General features: G+C 40.7%; 1 protein-coding gene across 8 annotated transcripts in view; it reads right to left on the bottom strand.

Moving 5' to 3' along the window:
* The window catches only part of Trpm3 (transient receptor potential cation channel subfamily M member 3), a 281511-nt gene that overhangs the window by 233786 nt on the left and 29081 nt on the right, over nucleotides 1-18644 (bottom strand). For all 8 annotated transcript variants that reach the window (XR_007594808.1, XM_050159348.1, XM_050159396.1 and 5 more), the window contains one exon: nucleotides 11960-12131. Coding sequence is in view for 7 of the 8 variants with exons in the window: in XM_050159348.1 (XP_050015305.1) it covers nucleotides 11960-12131 (172 nt within the window). In the remaining variant the exon portion in view is untranslated. The remainder of the gene's footprint in view (nucleotides 1-11959; nucleotides 12132-18644) is intronic.

Genomic DNA, 18644 nt, shown 5'->3' with positions numbered 1-18644 from the left:
ACACACTCTCTCATACTATATTATTTATGTTCTGGTTCTATATTCTACTTCAGTGTTTCCCTAAGATTCTGTTAGTAAAAGAAGGAGTAAAACATGCATGCCTCTCCTTATGGGTTTAACGATTTAGATGTTCTAAAATATAACTTGAGGTCACATGTCCTCATTCATGTTTGCCCCAGGAAACTTCCCTGTGCCATTCGAGGATACAATTTAAGAAAAATGAGACAAGGTTCAACTCTCTGTACTGCACTAAATGTCTGCCTATTGAAAGCATTTTACCTGTGTGGCATGTAAGTGTACTGGCCCCATTGTGCCTGTCAAATCTTGCTTGGCAGGCATCTGCATGAATATTTTATCCAGAAATGTTTTTGTCTGAACTGCCACTGTACTTTGCATCACAAAGGGCACGGGCACTTGCTGTTCTATAGTGCAGCCTCTGCACACATAGCCAGCCCTTTAGAACAGGCTGGTACAGGCGTGGGCTCAGATCTAGCCTTCCTGGGTCTGCCACTTAGTAGCAGCGTGGCCTGAGGTCCATTCCTTGGCCTCTGTGCTTTAGTTTGCTTGCTAAAGAACAGATGAAGAACTCTTGTAGAGATTAGATCAGCTATTCCCTGTAAATGATGTAGAGTAGGACTCGATCAACACAAGGTTTTGTTGACTTCTTTGGAAGACTGAGTTCTGCAAACACAAAGCTGTGCCTTGTGTACCTTGCCGCCTCCACAGTGCTTTCTGTAGTGCAGGCACTCAGGCAAACTTGTAGAGCAAAAGTCCCACAGAAGCATTGCCATGGGAAAATGGAACGGTGCAATCGCTGTTTATTTTAAACCATAGGAGGTTTTGCCATATTTTTAAAAAAGTGAAGAAATTCAATATATATTTTGCGTGCATAGGAAATACCTTAAAATTATAGTGAGGTAAAGAGTATATTGGAGACATTTGCTACAGTGAGCATACGGGCACTATTCAACACGAAACGGCTGTTGAATGAGCTGCAACTTAATGGGGAGAGAGGGAACTGGGCTTTGGGGTACCCAGGAGTGTGATGAAAGAGAAATGACTAGTTATTGGACTGCCATATTCCCCTCTTGGTAGGAACACAGATGTAGGGTGCTTCCAATTTCCCCACTGCGACAGGACATCTATTTATACTTTAGTACTGGGAACATGTTTAGACTGTGCTGTAATCTGACAAATCCAAAGCAGACACAAGTCGTGTGATCTGATTTTAGTTATTATTAAATACAAGCATGACATTGGTTACACTGGTATCATAATTTTTATATAACTTTCACATGTGACTTGAGACTATTGTTCCTGTGTCTATAGCCAGCCTCTCTTCCCTTCAGCTTCCTGACTGAATTTTTTGCTGATTCTTTATTCCTAAGACAAAAGCAAGACTGTGTGGATCAGGGAAGAGGTATTTTGAATGCGGTGATGCAGGTTCCCATTTACTGGTCAGGTATGATGGGGGTCACCCTAGAGCTGGGGTAGGAGAGCAAGGAGAGGAGAGCTAAAGGATATGAGAATTGAAAGGACAATTTAAAAATAACACCGAACATTAAAACTACAGTGGACAGTGGTGTGCTGTAGTTAGGATTTTTGCCAAATGAGTATGTTATGGCTATCCATTCTAGGGAGGAGACAGGGAACTATGCGAGATGGTTTTACTACAGATGTGTCTAATAATTCTACTTTGTACTCCTTAATTATACATAATATCTGTTTTTAAAATATGGTATATATATACATATATATATATATAATGTTTAGGGAAGGAAGGTGTCAAACTCCTGTGTTAAAGGGATAGGGGAACTACATCCAAAGACTTATTCATATACTCTTTTGCAAAAATTGTCTCTGTTTACTGTAAAATTCAGCATCAGGCTGGCTAGTTTTATGCCAGCTTGACACAAGCTAGAGTCACCTGAAAAGAGGGAACCCCAATTAAGAAAATGCTTCCAGGAGATCCCACTGGAGGGCATTTTCTTAATTAGTGATTGATAGGGAGGGCCCATCCCATTGAGGGTGGTACCATTCTTGTGCTGGTGGTCCTGGGTTCTATAAGAAAGCAGGATGAGCAAGCCATGGGGAGCAAGCCAGTAAGCAGCACTCCTCCATGGCCTCTGCATTGGCTCCTGTCTCCAGGTTCCTGCTCTGTTTGAGTTCCTATCCTGACTTCCTTCAAGTGTTATGGAAACAAAAGCCAAATAAACACTTTCCTTTCCAAGTTGCTTTGGTCATGGTTTTTCATCATAGTATTAAACTTAGACAAACATCAAGCAGTCTTAAGAACAAAAAGTATAGGTATCATTTCCTGCCTTTTGTCTTCTACCTGGTTCACTGTAAGTACTATTTATCTACGATTCTACGTTTCCTAGAATACTTAGGGCTATTGTATATATTGTATATTGTATATATATATGAGTATAAAATGTCAAAAAATTAATTATAGTAAACAAACAATTACATTATAGAATAGACTTTAAATTAAAGATTAACTTTAGATATCTTAAAAGATACCTTTCTTTATGAGCCCAAACAGAACTATTTCACTATCTATAATAATTTGAGTGTTTTACTACATGTCTCTATAATTTTTTGTATCATTGAGTAATGGTTAGGTTATTTCTGTTCTGTTACTGTGAGCAATATTATAGTAAATATATACAGAGTAAATTCCTAGTAGTGAAATTGTAGACTCAAAGGTTTTGTACACATTAAAGGGATGGTAGAACATTGCTAAGTAGGGTTTCCACATTTACACATAACAAAGATGTTATCAGTTCATATTTATGTAGTATTTATTGACATAAATTTTCCTTGAGCTTTGATTTTGCCAATTTGATTGATATAACTTTTTCCTTGATGAATGATGTTAAATCTTTACCTCCTTCCCCATGACCTTCCTATGGATATGTCTTGCTCAATTTCCAATAGAATGTTACAATTTTTTCTTTTTGATTTATAAATACTTTGCATATTATGGAAATTGGCTCATTGTCACAGCTGTAAATATAGTCTTCATTTGGCTGTCTTTTGAAATTGATTTTCTAATGGAATTTCTAAGCATTTGTTTTCTGTAAAACCCTGTCTTGTGTGAATGTAAAAGTCACAATACTTATAATTTTTGGCATCAATCACACATCCCTAATCTGAAAATTTGGTAGCCCCAATTTTCTGAAATCTGTAACACAGACTCTCAAGAATTTTTAGATAAGGGAAACTCAAGCTATTTATAAAATGACAGTGGGAAAAGATACCCAGCCAGAAGTGGAACCAAGAAATTGTTGTGAACAATGGAGTATAAGGGAGGAAAGAGAATGCTTATTTTCAAAGTTCTTGCTGTGACCTCCTTAAATGTGCAAGTTCACACACACACACACCCTAAATTTGCTCACTCTCTAAGCTAGAACAAAAACTGCATCTACACATAGATCTAGCACTTAAGTTGGACTGAAAATGTAAACTAAAAATCAAAGGAAAAATTAGGGTTAAATTGATAATGACATGTATATGATCTCTAAAACAAGGAACCCGATGAACTTACTTATGAAGATTAATTATAGTCACATATTTTCTTATAACTTTCATTAGGAGACACACCAATTCATATGTTTATTAGTCCTTTAATAGCTTCATCGGCACCCTCTCCCTCCGGGCTTTATTCTGTACAGTGACTAGTTATCACTTGAGGATCATTCAAGTGTAAGAAGCCAGACTGGAGACTGACATAAGCTGTTAGCACACCTCCTCACCTTCTCTTCCGTCTCCACAAAGATTCCCTCCCTCAGACCTCTCTTGTGCAATGTAGTACTTTGGGTCTCAGAGGAATAAGACAAGAGAAAGGCACTAGAGTGATGAAGCTAGGGAAGGAAGAAGTCAAACTATGCCTGTTTGCAAACACCACAGTTTTGCATTTAAAAGAACCTGCATACCCTATCAGAAAACTCTTAGATCTAATAAACAGATTGCAAGATACAAAATCAATGCAAACAAGTCGGTAGCTCTCATTTATAAGAACACTAAACTCAGAGTTCTATCTTATTCATAACAGTAAAAGAAATTTCCTAGGAATAAACCTAACCAAGACAGTGAATCATCTCTACAGTGAGGACTTCAAGACACTGAAAAAAGAATCTAAAGAAGATACAGATGATGGTAAAACTTTCCACGTTTCTGTAACGGCTAGGTTAACAAAATGAAAATAATGCTGTATTGAAAAAAGTAATCTACAGATTCCATGCAGTTTTCATTAAAATTCCAATGTCATTCTTCAGAGAATTAGGAAAAAAAACAGACATTTGTAGTTTTCACATTTCTTGTAATAATATAGCTGGGTAGGTTACTAACTGTCCTTCATCTCCACATGGTCACTACCGTTTAGCACTGCTGCCCCTCAGGGATAGTGATGTTGATAAGTGTATTGATGAAGGCAACAGGTTCTTGATTGATGTCAACCCTTTGGGGAGACTTGGCTCCATGGTTTAATAATAGAAAATATGAATATACATATGATCTACTATAGTCTAGGGATATGAAATATATATACTACTTGCCAGATATACAATGCAAATTTTTTAGAAAAATTACCTCATGGTGCTCGCTTCATGAATTACTCATTCGCTCAAGATTTATGTTGCTTCCTTGCCTCTAACTTCTAGAATAATTCTAAGTAATTTATAGATAAAAATTAGCATTTTTGCCTATTCACATCTGACATCTATTCTGGCAGAACCCTGATTTATTAGAATGTTCCCTGGGCAATGTCATCTAAAGAGTGAGCTTGCCAGGGCCTCAGAGGTAAAACAATTGCCTCTCTGGGTTTTGTCTCATCCTCATGTTAGCTGACAACTAACTGTAAACTGTGGGATTTCTCTGGACACCAAAGGCTATGACAGGAGAGTTCCCAGCCTGGAGCAGGAGGATCACCGGGCTTGAAACATCTAAAGCAGTAGGCTAGGAGCTGGTGCTGTTGAATTGCAAATTCTTATTTGATTTCCATCATGGGCAGGTTCTGCCTGTTAGGCAAGTCAGTGTGTCTCTTCAAATAAAGACTAGCTTTTATACAACCACAAGGGCACAGCAGTCAACTCCATTCCCTGACTCCCAATACAGGAAGGGTTCTAATACAGAGATGCTATTGGGCATCTCTAGGAGAGAATAGGCTTCGTTCTCAGCACCAATAAAGTTCGATATTACAGAAAATTTCCTACAGTGATATTAGGATGTATTAGAGCTGGCATTTTATATTATGGATTTAAGGGCACCAAAGTTCTTACAGACTGTTAAATATTTTTAATCTCACCACTCTTCCTGAGCGATGTTTCTTCTATATGTATTCAAATAGCAAGCACATCCAAAGGGATGCCATTGTTGGGTACCAGGAGTTCATATGAAGCTGTCTTACATATTGTAGGAGGTTAGTATTCTTGCCCCTCTCCCATGTCATTAATTAAGTACCAGAGATTGGGGCAACTCCAGATTTGCTCTCTCATTTGTCTGTTAAGGGAGGCTGTTCCACCATAGCTGAAAATTATGCAAAAGTCATCTTTTAGAGTGGTGGCCAAGTGTGGTAGTAAAGGGACCAGGATATAAATGATACGGTCATGAGTGCTTATTTTGAATTATAGAAACCGCACTGTCATAAATTGATTTAAATTGGTATGCACATCATAGGCACATACTGAACTTCAAATCCAATTTAATTTTGATTTTAATCAACTGAACTTCCATAATCTCTTTTAACCAACTTCCTTTTTAAAAAGCTTTGACTTATCTTGTGGACCAGTGTGTTCATCAGACCCATTTCAGTGGAAAGGGGAAAGGCTCTCCACAAAAATCTGGGATGTATTACAGATGTCATTCTGTCCTACTGGGACACACCACTCTCGTCACTGTTCTTTTTGTAAATTGTGTGAATAAGTTCAAAGTCATGTATTGCAACAAGAACTTTATATATAAAAAAATCCCCCCAGAGGATTCTAAATTCCAATATCATTTGATTGTATTTTAGGAATTCTGCAATCATTTCTGTTTCTTGTTTACTTAAAAATATAAATGTCAAACTCATTTTAATCTGCTCCTTCAGAGAAAAGTGCTCTGGGTGGCCTCATCAGGCAGGGCCACCGTTAAATGTCAGATGTTATTCTGGGGCGAACAGCATCAAATTATCTTTCTAGCAAACTGGCAGTGTGGAAACCTCAGTGCACGCAGTGACACCTCCATTTACTAACCCTCAGAGCACATGTGTTTGCAGTGGGCTGCCATGAGAGGCTTTCTGAGATTGAATTCAGCCTGATGGAGAGTTCTCATTTCAGCAGAGAGAAAAAGCCGGGGACTTCTAGCTTCACAAAGATGTCCTAGACTGATGTGCGCAATATAATGATTAACCAAGCCAGATGAAATTTCCATTTGGTGAAATCTAAAATATAAAGCGATGAGCCACCGCCACCACCTTTAATCAATTGAATCCCAAAGACAACTTGAATTTGGTCTTTTTCTTACAATGTCCTTTAGGTAAATGATAAGAAGAAAAATCTAAGATTCTCGACATTCTGGGCTGATTTGCATCAGCCCAAGTTCTTGCCCCGGCAGAGGCAGGATACATTTCAGCCTTACTGACATTCATGATCTCTCGAACACAGGGAAGCAGCTTCAGCTTTTTCTTCTTTTGTACTGTAGACTCAGGCCCTAGTGACACTAGATTTTCAGCTCTTCAGGGAAAACTTGTGATTTTTGGTTATTACTTCAGAGACCAAGAAATTCAATCAATTACCACTTAATAATTAGTGATAACAGACACTTGATGACACATGCCAGGATATAATTTTGGCAACTTTTCTATCTTTGGACCCTCTCTATAACTGAAGGGGGAGGTAGACTCTTAATCAGCAGAGTCAGGCTAGAAGTAGTACAGCTATTCTAACAAACATCCTGGCTCTGATGGGCTGCTGAGCAGAAGCTCAGGGTCATGGCTGGACCTAAGGCTGTGGGGCTATATAAACATGGTCCATGGTTCCTACTGAGAGGGCCAGAAGGGGACCAAAGGTCTGGACTGCCACATGGCACAGTTCTTTTATGTGTTCAGCCGTTTAGTCACAACTTTGTGACCGATCATCCTGGGCTCACAGATTCAGAATCATTACTAGGAGAAAACTGGCAAATGGCCGAACGTTCTAGGACTATAATAATCTGTTCTCCCACGTCTACCTGTCATTGCCCTTCCTAGCACTTGTAACAGGCAAAGACTTCCTCTTCTCCCTAAAACAACATTCCTTCTTTCAAACTTGAAAAAAAGTTATAGCTTCTGGAAATCTTATAATTTTAGTTACTGAGAACGGATTTTTGGTAAGCTGAGGGTGGGATCTCGCATCAGAAGAGAGGATTGTCCAACTTTTTAGATACATTTTTAACAATAAAATAATACATTTTAAGCACTATTTATTCTTTAAAAAATTGTATGCATGTATGCAATGTGTCTAGAGCATATTGACGGCTGTGGTTGTGGCCAAATAGCTCAACCAATGGACAAGGAACTAGGGTCGTTTTCCTAAGAGTATTAGTCTTTGTGGAGTACATGGCTGCCAGTCAACACAGGTACTCAGAAATCAAAACAGAGTAACAAGGATTTTCGTAACTTCCATTAGTCATTTCTCTGTGTGAAAACTTTCAAATGCCTCTTTCAGTCACTTACAGGCATATGGTAGGAAGTGTTGACCAAGAATTGCCTTACTGGGCTACAGCAAACCAGAATGAGTTCTCCCCCTCTCTGTTTTGGTGCCCTCCGATCTATTGCCATTCTTAACCTCTAGTTTTTCAAGAAAAAAAGTGAATTTTGAAGGGCTTCTAGATCACTATTTACCACTCAGTTCTAGCCCATGACTGGCTAATATAAGACAGAAGTATTTTGGTACTGAAGTATTTCTGGGTGGGATTGTATGCTATTTGGACTTCCTTTCTCATTTTCCAGAGATCCAACAGGTGGGCCATGCCCTGAGGAAACAGGAATGGGCTTGAGTTGGTAAATGCAGATAATATGTAGTACGTGTTATTGACAGAGCAAAGTCTGTGCTATCAAAACATGCTCTAATTTTGCACGTTTGGAACTTTATCTTGAGTTGTATCATGAAGACACTTGGATCCTGGAACAGCCCATATATGTCTTACATCCTGCATCTGACCAGGCTTACTACCTTTTCAGCTGCTCACCCAAACAACACCGTGTCTGCCCTACATTCCTGTGAGATCCTTATAAATGCATCGCTGGCTTTTAACCTTGTTCATGACTCCAGTCTAATCTCTACATGCCACTGGAGCAACGTTGTAAAGCACAGTGGGTGATCATCTGTAAGTTCTTAGATCCAAACTCCTTGTAATTATATCTGAGTCTTTGCTAAGCTTTTCATGTCTTCACTGAAGGTCCTGGGATTCTGTCCCTGCATGCTCTCCAGAATGGTCCTTCCACAGCCGTTCCTCTCTTCACTCAAGGCCCTGCTTCAGTGTCCTCCTCCTGCAGGCCACACCTGACTAATACAAACAGCCCTCCAGACCTATTCATGCGTGTGCCCACAGACACCTTCCTCGGCTTTATTTTTCCTAATAGCTCTCATTACCACCAGATAACACATATTCACCTATTTTCCTCTTACCCTCTTTGTCTTTGAGTTAAACTCAATGAATTATTTTGCTTTCCCAGATCTTAACAAAATCAGGTATATACTAAGAGTTCAGGAGATATTTATTCAGTAAAGGAATAATTGGCATTGCCCCTGGTAGGTTAAATTTGCAGTTTAAAAAACTGTGGCTGGTTGAGTAGTCTAAAGCAGGGAACTTCTCATGTCTAAAATAATTCTCTTCTTTAAGCAGAGCCCTCGGTAATCCCTGACAAGGCTTTTTTACTGACTGGTAGAGAGGGCTGTGGATGGGATGATGGATGTCAGAGTGCACATCAAATGTAAAGACAGCCAGTGCTTCTGTTACTAATAATTGGCATGCTGATAAGAAAGGGTTTAAGGGTCTCCTGAAGAGGATATACTTTATGCTTAATAGACGTGTACGCCATAAGTTGATACCATTTCTGTAGGTAAACAGGCTCGTGGGTAGGTTACTGCTTTGAAAGCTCTCTCCTCTGATTGATGAGGCTTGATGTTTCATCAGGAGACTGATGGATGTGTCCTGATAGTCCTAGAACCACCATGGATATAAGAGGGGGTGGGTAGGATGGCTACCATTGAATGTCTAATTTTCAGGCAACTGAGTTCTTTGTAATTTCCATTTTGAAGCAGGAAAGGCAAACACAAGGGGAGTTTTTAGAATTTGTAGAATAAAGCTTAATTGATAAAAGGAAGAATCACTAATTTCTAATTATGATACAAAGCAAAAAGTATGCTCAGATAAGAAGGTAGCATTGCTGTTTCAAACACTGAGCAAGGTTGCCACAAATGTTGATATTCTTAGGCGGATACAAATTATGACCAGGTCTGCTTCCCTTCCCAGGTCTGTTCTTGGGGCTACTGTGGTTGTCATGGGCAATTGCTCATGCGGCTAAGTGAATGGAAATTTTTCAGGGGGCCTGATCACTTTTCACACCTGAGGAGCTTACCTGTTTTCTTACCCCTTTGGGTCTGAACACAGTAAGGAATGAAGTCTGTCTTATAACTTAGGGATTACTCACTCATCTAGTGACTTCTCATCTCAGATTTTCATACACCAAGGGGGACTAGGGACAATGCCAGGATATATTTAGTGAATTTAATGGCAGAATGGTAGGCTCAAACTCATGACATCTACTGTAGCCCACAGATACAGTCTTCTTAGCTTCCTGTGACTTCTGAGCTCTATTGTGCATCTGTAATCCATTTCTTGCTACTGCTCATACTAGCAGAGTGGGAGGCTGTGAGTTTCTGTGCTGCCTCAGAATCCATCAACAAAATAAGCCCTTTAGCAATTGGCTCTGTGCTCCTCCTCTGTATCCACAATTTTTGTATGAATTCCCATTTATGAATATGAACCCAAACTGCTGCCTTCTGCGATAGTAAAGCAATGGTCTAATGTCTCCACAAATATGGTATGATGGGTCCCTGATGAGTTATCACTCCAGAGACTGCCTCTAGTTGGTTCTCCCCTAATGTCCCTAACCATCTGCCATGGTCACCCTCATCCTCTCGGTGTCTGGACTCTGCTGCTCATGGGCATGAGGTGATTGATTGGTCAGGATCCTCTATGCCTGTCCCTTGCTCAGTCCCTCTTTTCCTGGAAGGCAAGTTGTACATTCAGCACTTTGAATCCCTTTGGAGAAAGACATCCTTCCAGATACATAAATTATATACCAAAAGGTGTCTTATTGGAATCAAGAAAAGGCACCCTATTGTCGGGGCAGCTGTCAATCATAAGGCTCAGCTAACAGCCCTGGCCCGTCTAACTCTGGCTTGTGTATCCTCAGCTGGTATCTAACTCACCTAACCACACATCCACTTCACTTTATACATTACAGCACGGCTGGTTCAGGAGCCACCAGGACCTGCACAGGGATGGGCTTTGCTGGTCTAGCAAGTGTTTCTCGTTGACCTGTACTCAACTTAACCTTGAGTTTTTTTTTCTTGTGTCCTTATTGCTCCCCTGTCTTTCAGTTTCTGGCTCATTTCTCATTAAACTCTCATACCTAACCCAATAGCAGCAGAAAAATTACCACTGTTACCTAAAATAGCTTAAAATAGTACTAATTATATAGCATCTCCCGATTCATTCTCTCGAATTCCCAGATGAAGTGTTTTCACCAAAGCTTACCACCTGACTGATGTAGCCCTCCCCAAAGGCTCCCCTTGGGTTCCAGCTGCAAAGATTCAAGAAAGGAGTTTCCTAACATAATTTTTATTTCAGATGAGCCAAATTAATTATTTGAGATTTCACTCTGAATAGAATAAAAGTATAAAGCTTGGCTAAGTTAGTAGCAGGAGGGACGATGAGAGAGGGGCCTAGGGAGAAAAGTCAAGGCCAGAGAGACCTGACATCTCAGCTCAGTGAGGAAGGTGGCTATAGGAAGTAGGATCCTTTTGGGGCAAAGGCAAAGAGAGATGGGGTTTGGACCAGTTGAACCACACGGCACTGAGCTTTTGAACAGCAGCCGAAGAGAATCTAGTGCTTCTTGGAATCACAGGCTTTGGAATTGTAATCAATTATATCTAAGCTTCTGTGATATAGACAATTACACAGTCTGAAATGCCCAGTCCCTGAAGCCTCGCATGTCACTTTGTGAAAACAGAAGATTTTTCTTCTGAGAGAAACTTTAGTAGGTGATCCCGATGGGGGAGCATCCTTTCTTTTCACAGCCAAATGTTTATGTGACAACTTCAGTACAGAGCTACCGAGTCCTTAGGAGAAATGACCACAGCCATCAGATATGTAGCATGTGGCTTACACAAGTGCTCCCATACATCAAAGTACACACGTAGCTGGAGACAGCGAATGTATACACACATAAATAGAGAAACAGTGGTCAAGTTTGAGCAAGATGTCTGCCCAGGATGCTTTAGTTTAGAAAAACATTCAACCCTCCTGAGACTCCTCTGTGCTAAGATCAAAGCCTGATTTGTTTTTGCCTTTTTCAGTCACAACAAAAAGAGCTTAATAAATAGCAGCCATTTCTCTGGGGTGCCCTTCTTCTCTGGGTACTGTGAAAAGGATGTCAGAAAAGTTTGAGAAAAGGCTTATCTGCATTCCTGAACCCCAGATGGGGCTGACTTTTGGATGTGTAAAATCCTGAGCTTTGAGCCCAGTCACTGTGTTAATGTTCTCATGCTTCTACTTGTTTGTTCCTTCACTCAATATACTGGCTCAGGAAGAGCCATGGCTGGTGCATTACCTTTTCCTTGAATTTCCATATCATCGCTGCACAGGATGCTTAATTACTTAGCGTATTCCCTAGGTGGCATGGGAGTGGAAAGAGAGGCTTGCTTACTTGTATTTATCTTCTGGAGGGAGATGTGCTTTTCCAGTTGTCTGCGGAGTTTCACCTCTGCTCCATATTTTCCCGTGGTCCCATTGTCAGCCAGGATGAAGTGGGAATGCATGCTGTTGAGGACGGTGAGCTTGCTCATGGGGTTGGACATGGTCTGGTATGGCCGGACTACCTGCAGGTAGCAAAACAAAGCCCATGTCAGAGAGGAGAAAAGAAGACGTGAGACAGAGGATGAGAGAGACTGAAAGAAAGCTCAGTGGTCCTCTGGTAGAGTGAGGTGCAGCTGGCAACCCTTCTCTGGAGCTAAAATAGAAGAAGGATGAATGGTAAAAATCCCATTAGAAGGAAGACTGTTCCTAGAGAAGTGTTTCTTCCCAGATCTACAGTTTGAGCCTTCAATGTGTTAGAGTCATGCTCTGACGACTGTTTCATTCAAAATTGATATCTCGTTACTGAGCCAAACATCCTTTCTAAATTTAACTCATGTGTTTCTTTCGTCCCTCCTTCTGTCATGTCGATGGTTTAATAGGTAGAAGTCACTATTATGGAGAATGGGGTCAGTTTCAGGAGTTGGGGAAGGGGCAGTATTTTGCTGTTGTTGTGTTTGTTTTTGCTGTTGTTCAATCTCACTTAGCAACCAGACACTCTGTTATTTAAAGTCAACAATATCCTTAATAACACTTCTTAAGTACAAAAGAGCTTGACTATAAAATAATCCTCTTAAGTGATGAAATTGAATCAGGCCTAAAAAGTTCATCTCTATTCTGTTCTCTCTCTCTCTCTCTCTCTCTCTCTCTCTCTCTCTCTCTCTCTCTCTCTCCTTTTATTTTAATTTCAAAACAATTTGTACTCTGTAAAATAGAGTAATTTCAACACAGTCTTTGACATTTTTGATATCAAAAGTCATATCTATTTCAACCTCTTGCTTTTCATATAGGATCTGCATTCCGCGTTACAATCCTACCTGGTGATATTTATTTTGTAGGTGCGAAGGTAAAGAAGTAGATATATGAGTTACCCAAAAATTTAGACAAATAATCAGACTTTACATTCAATGCCTGATTCAAAACTCTGAGCTTATGATTTTTTCCCCATGCTGCTTAGAGCAAATCAGACATACACTGTATTGGCAAGCGATTGCTAAAATATTTAGGTTAGAGCTTCAGCTGGAGAGGGAGAAAAGAGGCCGTTCAATAGGCTCTCTGTTGCACAGCCTCAGCATAGTTACATCTGCACCAAATCACTGAAATTGACAGAACAGGAACAGATGCTACTGGGCTCTGATTTTTGGGTCTTTGTGCAGCGCATCCATTAATTATACAGAGGAGATGTACTTGCTTCTTCCGGCATCTAATAACTCAGCATGCAATGCTGGCGTAAGATTGAGTCGTGTGTTAAAGGCATTACAGAGTGATTTAGTGAGGGCAGTTTTCAATAGCAAAGAGCTCATGTAAGTCATTTTTTAGACCTTGATCTTGATTCAAAACCTACAGTGCAATGGGCCCGGAAGATGAAATGTACTCAATAAACGGAATGAATAGGCAAACCCGAGACAGTCATGCTTTTGTTCAAACCTGGGAAGGCAATGGATCTCCTCTTTTCAGAATTGTTAGGGAGCTGATCTGATTTAAATTTAAAATGCGTCTATTATTAGGAAATGGTCTCCAGTCCTGTTATATGTGTCCTAGATTTTAACATAGCATTAATATAATGCCAGTGCCCAGTTTCATTTTAATTGCTCCTTGTTGATTTTTAAAGCTATAACCTTGATTGTGGCCTCGAAGAGCCTCATGGGCAGTAGTCAATTGCTGTCTTGTCCAGAACAGTGAGTGGGATTCTTCCGGAATGAAGAGGCCTGCATTGGGAAGCTAGTCCTGCACGCTGCAGCACTGGGAGAGTGGGTGGCTTGTGGTTGAAATTTCCATTTGTTGCCACTCATATTTGATCATAAAACATTCATCCTACAGGGGAGTGCATGCTAATAAATATTAATGCGTTGCTGGAAGGTTTAGCAGAAAGACTTTTCCCCTGTTCTGAAAGTGCCTCTCCAGTGCACACTGGGCAAAGGCAAGTGCTTTAGTTACGGTGCTGGATTTCAGTGGCAGGTCCTGAGGACTCAATGCCGAGGGGATGCAGAGGGGCGGCTCTATAAGAGGGAGAGGAAAATGGAGTTCTGGAGGTTAAACAGTATGCGATAGTCATTTGTGCTATCTCCCTTCCCCTCCCCCTCCACTTTAAGTTCTGAATCTTCTTAAAGACTACTAGTAAAAGTAAAAATTTCAAGAGGAATAAAAAAGGAATAAAGATAATTGTGAATTCAGCTGAGTACCACATCAAAAATAAAAGGCAATTACACAGTCTTCCTGTGACCGTCACATCTCTTTCCTCCCTTATGGAATCCTATGTCCACTGGTGCTTCAGTCTTTGGGTGTGTGATAACCTTCTCTTAGGAAATAGAGCCCAGGAGTACTTAGGGAATTCTATACATCTGCAGATTTTGATTTCTTCATTATCCAAATCACCTTTTCTTTTGTTCCCACGTGTAACAAGTTATACATTGCCATATTTTGGTAGAGACCTTGTCTGCTGAACAATAGAGAATATAAATCTGAAAAATGAGTAAAATTCCCCTCTATTTCTCTCTTCTTTGGAGGAAGCTTTTCGGGGTCCTGGAACATCCCCAACAACATAAATCAAGGGAAGAATTGCAGTTCGGTTCATGGCTGTTGAAACCTGATTCTCTTAATTTGCAAAGAGGAAATAATAACACTGCTGACTTCAGGGCGACTGCTTTAGATCACACATGTGAAGCACTAGCCTCACTGCCCAGCTCCTACCAGGCTTTCTTGAAGTATGTATTCCTTAGCTAGCTGTCTTATCTCTTCCTATAAGTTCCCTCTTACCAACTATATGCTTCTAGCTCTAAACTAGTGATCAATACATAATATGGGATAAATCACTTACTTTTTATTTAGATCAGTATAAGAAGAGGAAGAAAACCAACCGTCTGTTGGCAAAATATGCAAAATATGTTTTAATTTTCACATTCCCCAAGGCATCTAAGAGGGTGATGGCATGCAACTATTTGTTGACTAACTGAAAGTTTGGAGATAATTTTCAAGTACTTTAGAGAAATGTATTTGGTCTAACTTGCCTACAAAATCCATTTAATATTCTTCATTACAAACATGTCCATAGTCTCTTCTTATTAGAGTTACAGTCTGCGTATCTACAAATATTTCCTGATCATTCTTGTGTGTTTTCCAAATAGAACAAATATTGCTTTCTTCATAACAGGAATACAAATGTACTTCTTCTTCTGACATGTTTTAGAGGCAGCCCAGCAGTTTCATCACCAAGAACTCATGGAGAGAGGATGGCTGTCTTTGGAAGTGTGTGTTGCTATGGTGGTGATATTTTCATCATATACTGGGTGACTGTGGATGCTTCTCAGTGAGAATCTTTGTGAGAGATTAAATCATAAAGATCCATAACATTTGGGTCCTGTATGGGGTAAGATGGTCCCTTTCACTCTTAAGAAATTTGGAGAGCTGAAGCCATGTACCCCTCCTTGGAAGAATTGGGAAGACAGGCACCCAAATAATTTTCTGCATTTTATTCTTGAGATCATAGCCTACATTGAGGAATGTTGTGGAGCATCTGAGAGGCTTTTTAATCAGGCTTCATGATTGGCAAGTAAGTCGACTTAGAAGTGGACCCTAGACCTTTCTACTCTCTGGCCATCACTGATCACAGTTGTATAAGTAATAACTTTTTTTTCTTGTCCCTCAAGAGTAAGTGAACACATCTTTACTTGTTCACTCATTGTATACCATTTAGTACTGCACTGGGCATTTGATAGAATCCTGCCTCATGCCTCTATGTACACCTTCGTTCTGAAAGAGAACACCATTGAAGAGTGAGATCTTGTAAGAGGTTATGCAAGGCGTTAACAGGAAGCATCCTTTATGTGTGGTCATAGACTGTCCTATTTGTATTCTGAACCTGGGCTCAAATCAGTCATTTGCAGATAACTGCTGGAGCTTTTCTAAGTATGTTCAGTCATGTCATATAGTCTTGTGACTATAAGAATAGTCACAAGAAATCAATGTATAGGAACTATAGTTAGTTTCTATAGCTACTACCTTGTAACCTTGGACAGATATCTGAATTCATGGCTCATTACTTCATTAATTTCTTGAGGACATACAGCCTATGATGGCACTATGCTGACCTGAGGACATACACGGTCATATGTCAAGATAATATCTCCTAATACATGGTCAAGATATGCTAAGTTTTCTTATCTGTCAATGACAGGACTCCTAACTTCTGGAAGCTCCCTTCCTCTAACACTCGGGGCTGCATACACTTTGCTAGAAAACACACTTCCTGATTGAAGGCAGGGGAGAACAATGGCCTAAAATGAGTGCTGGCTACAAAAGTAAAGTCGCATCCTCTCTCATGCATTGTAACCTCGTCCCTCTTCTGGCACTCTGTACAGTGCAATGGCAATTTGGCTACCCGAGATGCCTTTTCCTAACAGAATTGAGTTGGGATAAATTGGGTTTTTCTCTCATCAATCAGAGGCCCTCTGGAGTTCCAAGTCCATTTCTTAGTGACTTGTGTACCAACATGACCCAAACAAACAGCAGAGTTGGGGACGACAAACGGCCTAAAGAGTCATCTTCTCCTAATAGCAACACAGCTTTAATTTAGGCCAGAAGAAAAGAAGCATTCATTGACCACGTCTAGCATGCATGCACTGAGGACAAGAGCCCAGGGAGTAATGCTTCATCTTTATTGTATCCAGGGCTCTGTCAGGCTCTGACATGCGAGGTGTCTTGGCCAAATGTGTTCCACCACTCATTCAAATCTAGATCTGAAGTTCCTTTTTAAGCCAGCACGCATTAGGAAGGAAAACACAGGACTGTCTCATTTTAAATTTGTAGAGGATGCAGTTGACTTTGCTACTGGGCATTTTGGTTACTGACTTATCTGGGTTTGGAATCCTTCCGACAGCTGGGCGCATTGTTTCCTGTAGAGCCATCTAGAACAGTTATTTAGGAGGTCAGGGAAGGGTCCAGCAGGGAGCCAGATGGGATTGTATTTTGGTGAGAGAGAAATGAAAGGTGAGATTCTCTAAGGAATCTGGCATCCCCGTGACTGCTGGGGAAAAGGGGTACTGCTGAGAAGTGGAAAGCAACCTTTGTGTCAGAGATAAAGGAGCATGGGGACTGAGAGAATGAAATGAGAAAAAAGGAAAGGCTTCCTACACCTTCACCCTCGGAGAGGCGTCAGCCAGCAGGGCCCTGGCTGCACATTTCATGTTCAGTCAGTGCAGCTGCTAAGGGTAGGCATAAAGCAAGCGACCCGAAGCTCAGCTGCTGCCCATTGGCTCAGCAGTCCACACGGGAGTCAGTCAACCCAAGGACCCATTTTCAAAGAGTGCTCAGATCCCTGAGCTGTGGGAGTCGCACTAAACGCCACAGGTGCATCGGTGCCAACTTTCTGCAACCCTTAGAAAACGCATCCCTCAGGGTGTGTCATACAGAGTTCTGTGGCGCTCATTCTATACGGTATGCTGGGATGGACTCACCTCCCTTTGGCCCATCCTGAGGGGAGCCATGTGCCACTCACTACTGGCGGTGAAAAAAGGCCCCGAGGAGGGATTCCTTTCTCCAGCAGTCACAGTGGCCCTAATGGGGGTGAATTTAAAGAGTGTTCAGAAAGTCCTTGGAACTCTTCTCTCAGTCTCTGTCGGATGCAACGTCTCACGTCTAAGGGATAAAGTGAAAACTGATGGTGTATAACCAGAAAAGGCTTCCCCTTAGCTTTCCTTCTGTCAGAACATGTACTCCGGAGAAAGTTGGTGCCATGTTGGGAAGATGGTTTCACAGCTCTTTGAAGAGGTACACGTGACCAGGAACAACATACAGTGAGTGAGCTGTGCAGAATCTCACACTCTAGTGCTGCACAGTTGCCATGTGATCATTGCCTCAAGAGACCTGCATCCAGAGCTTTACAGGAAGCCGCTCGCAAATTCCTTCCCCAGTAGCTGAGAAACCACTGTTTGTTACTTAAGCCATTAAGTTTGAAGTCGTTTTTATGCTTCTACAGATAAAACTATCCTGTACTACTATTGTCTTTCATTAGGACTTCAAAATATGTCTTCTTCTTCTTCTTTGGACTAGTTGGTGTAAATAATTTCATGACTGCTGTTACCCTCTGCCTCTAGGCATGAGTCCTCAGTGTTGCCTGGAATTTTGGTCAGTTTTGATGTGTGCTCCTTTGTTGGTGACCAACATCCTCCAGTCTCTTCATACTGATGAACAAATTCCTCCCCTTTTATTAGGCAGATGGTCTGACTTCTGTTCTTGCTAGTTGATTAGAGTAACTCTACGAATTGTATGTTTTCTGTGTCTCCATATATAAATTGAGGCTAGTATTACAATCACCTTATTGAGATATCCTCCCTCCCAATCATATGCAATGGTTCAACTTGTGATTTTTCAACTTTATGAAGATACAAAAAGCAATATACATTTAAAAGAAACTACCAAGATTTTCTGGGTTAGTGATTTTCTATCATAATGTTTTGTAGCGGCAGCAAACCATAGCATCCAGGTATGCATATGGTTAGAAAGGTAAAGGATTGATTTGGTACTCTACAGTGTCCTGTGGC

This window comes from Alexandromys fortis, unplaced genomic scaffold, assembly GCF_014885135.2.
Source record: "Alexandromys fortis isolate MF-2015 unplaced genomic scaffold, M_Fortis_MF-2015_v1.1 scaffold_10, whole genome shotgun sequence".
NCBI classification, from domain to species: Eukaryota; Metazoa; Chordata; class Mammalia; order Rodentia; family Cricetidae; genus Alexandromys; species Alexandromys fortis.
Note: the sequence above shows the minus strand (reverse complement) of the source record. Positions and strands in the feature narration are given on the sequence as shown.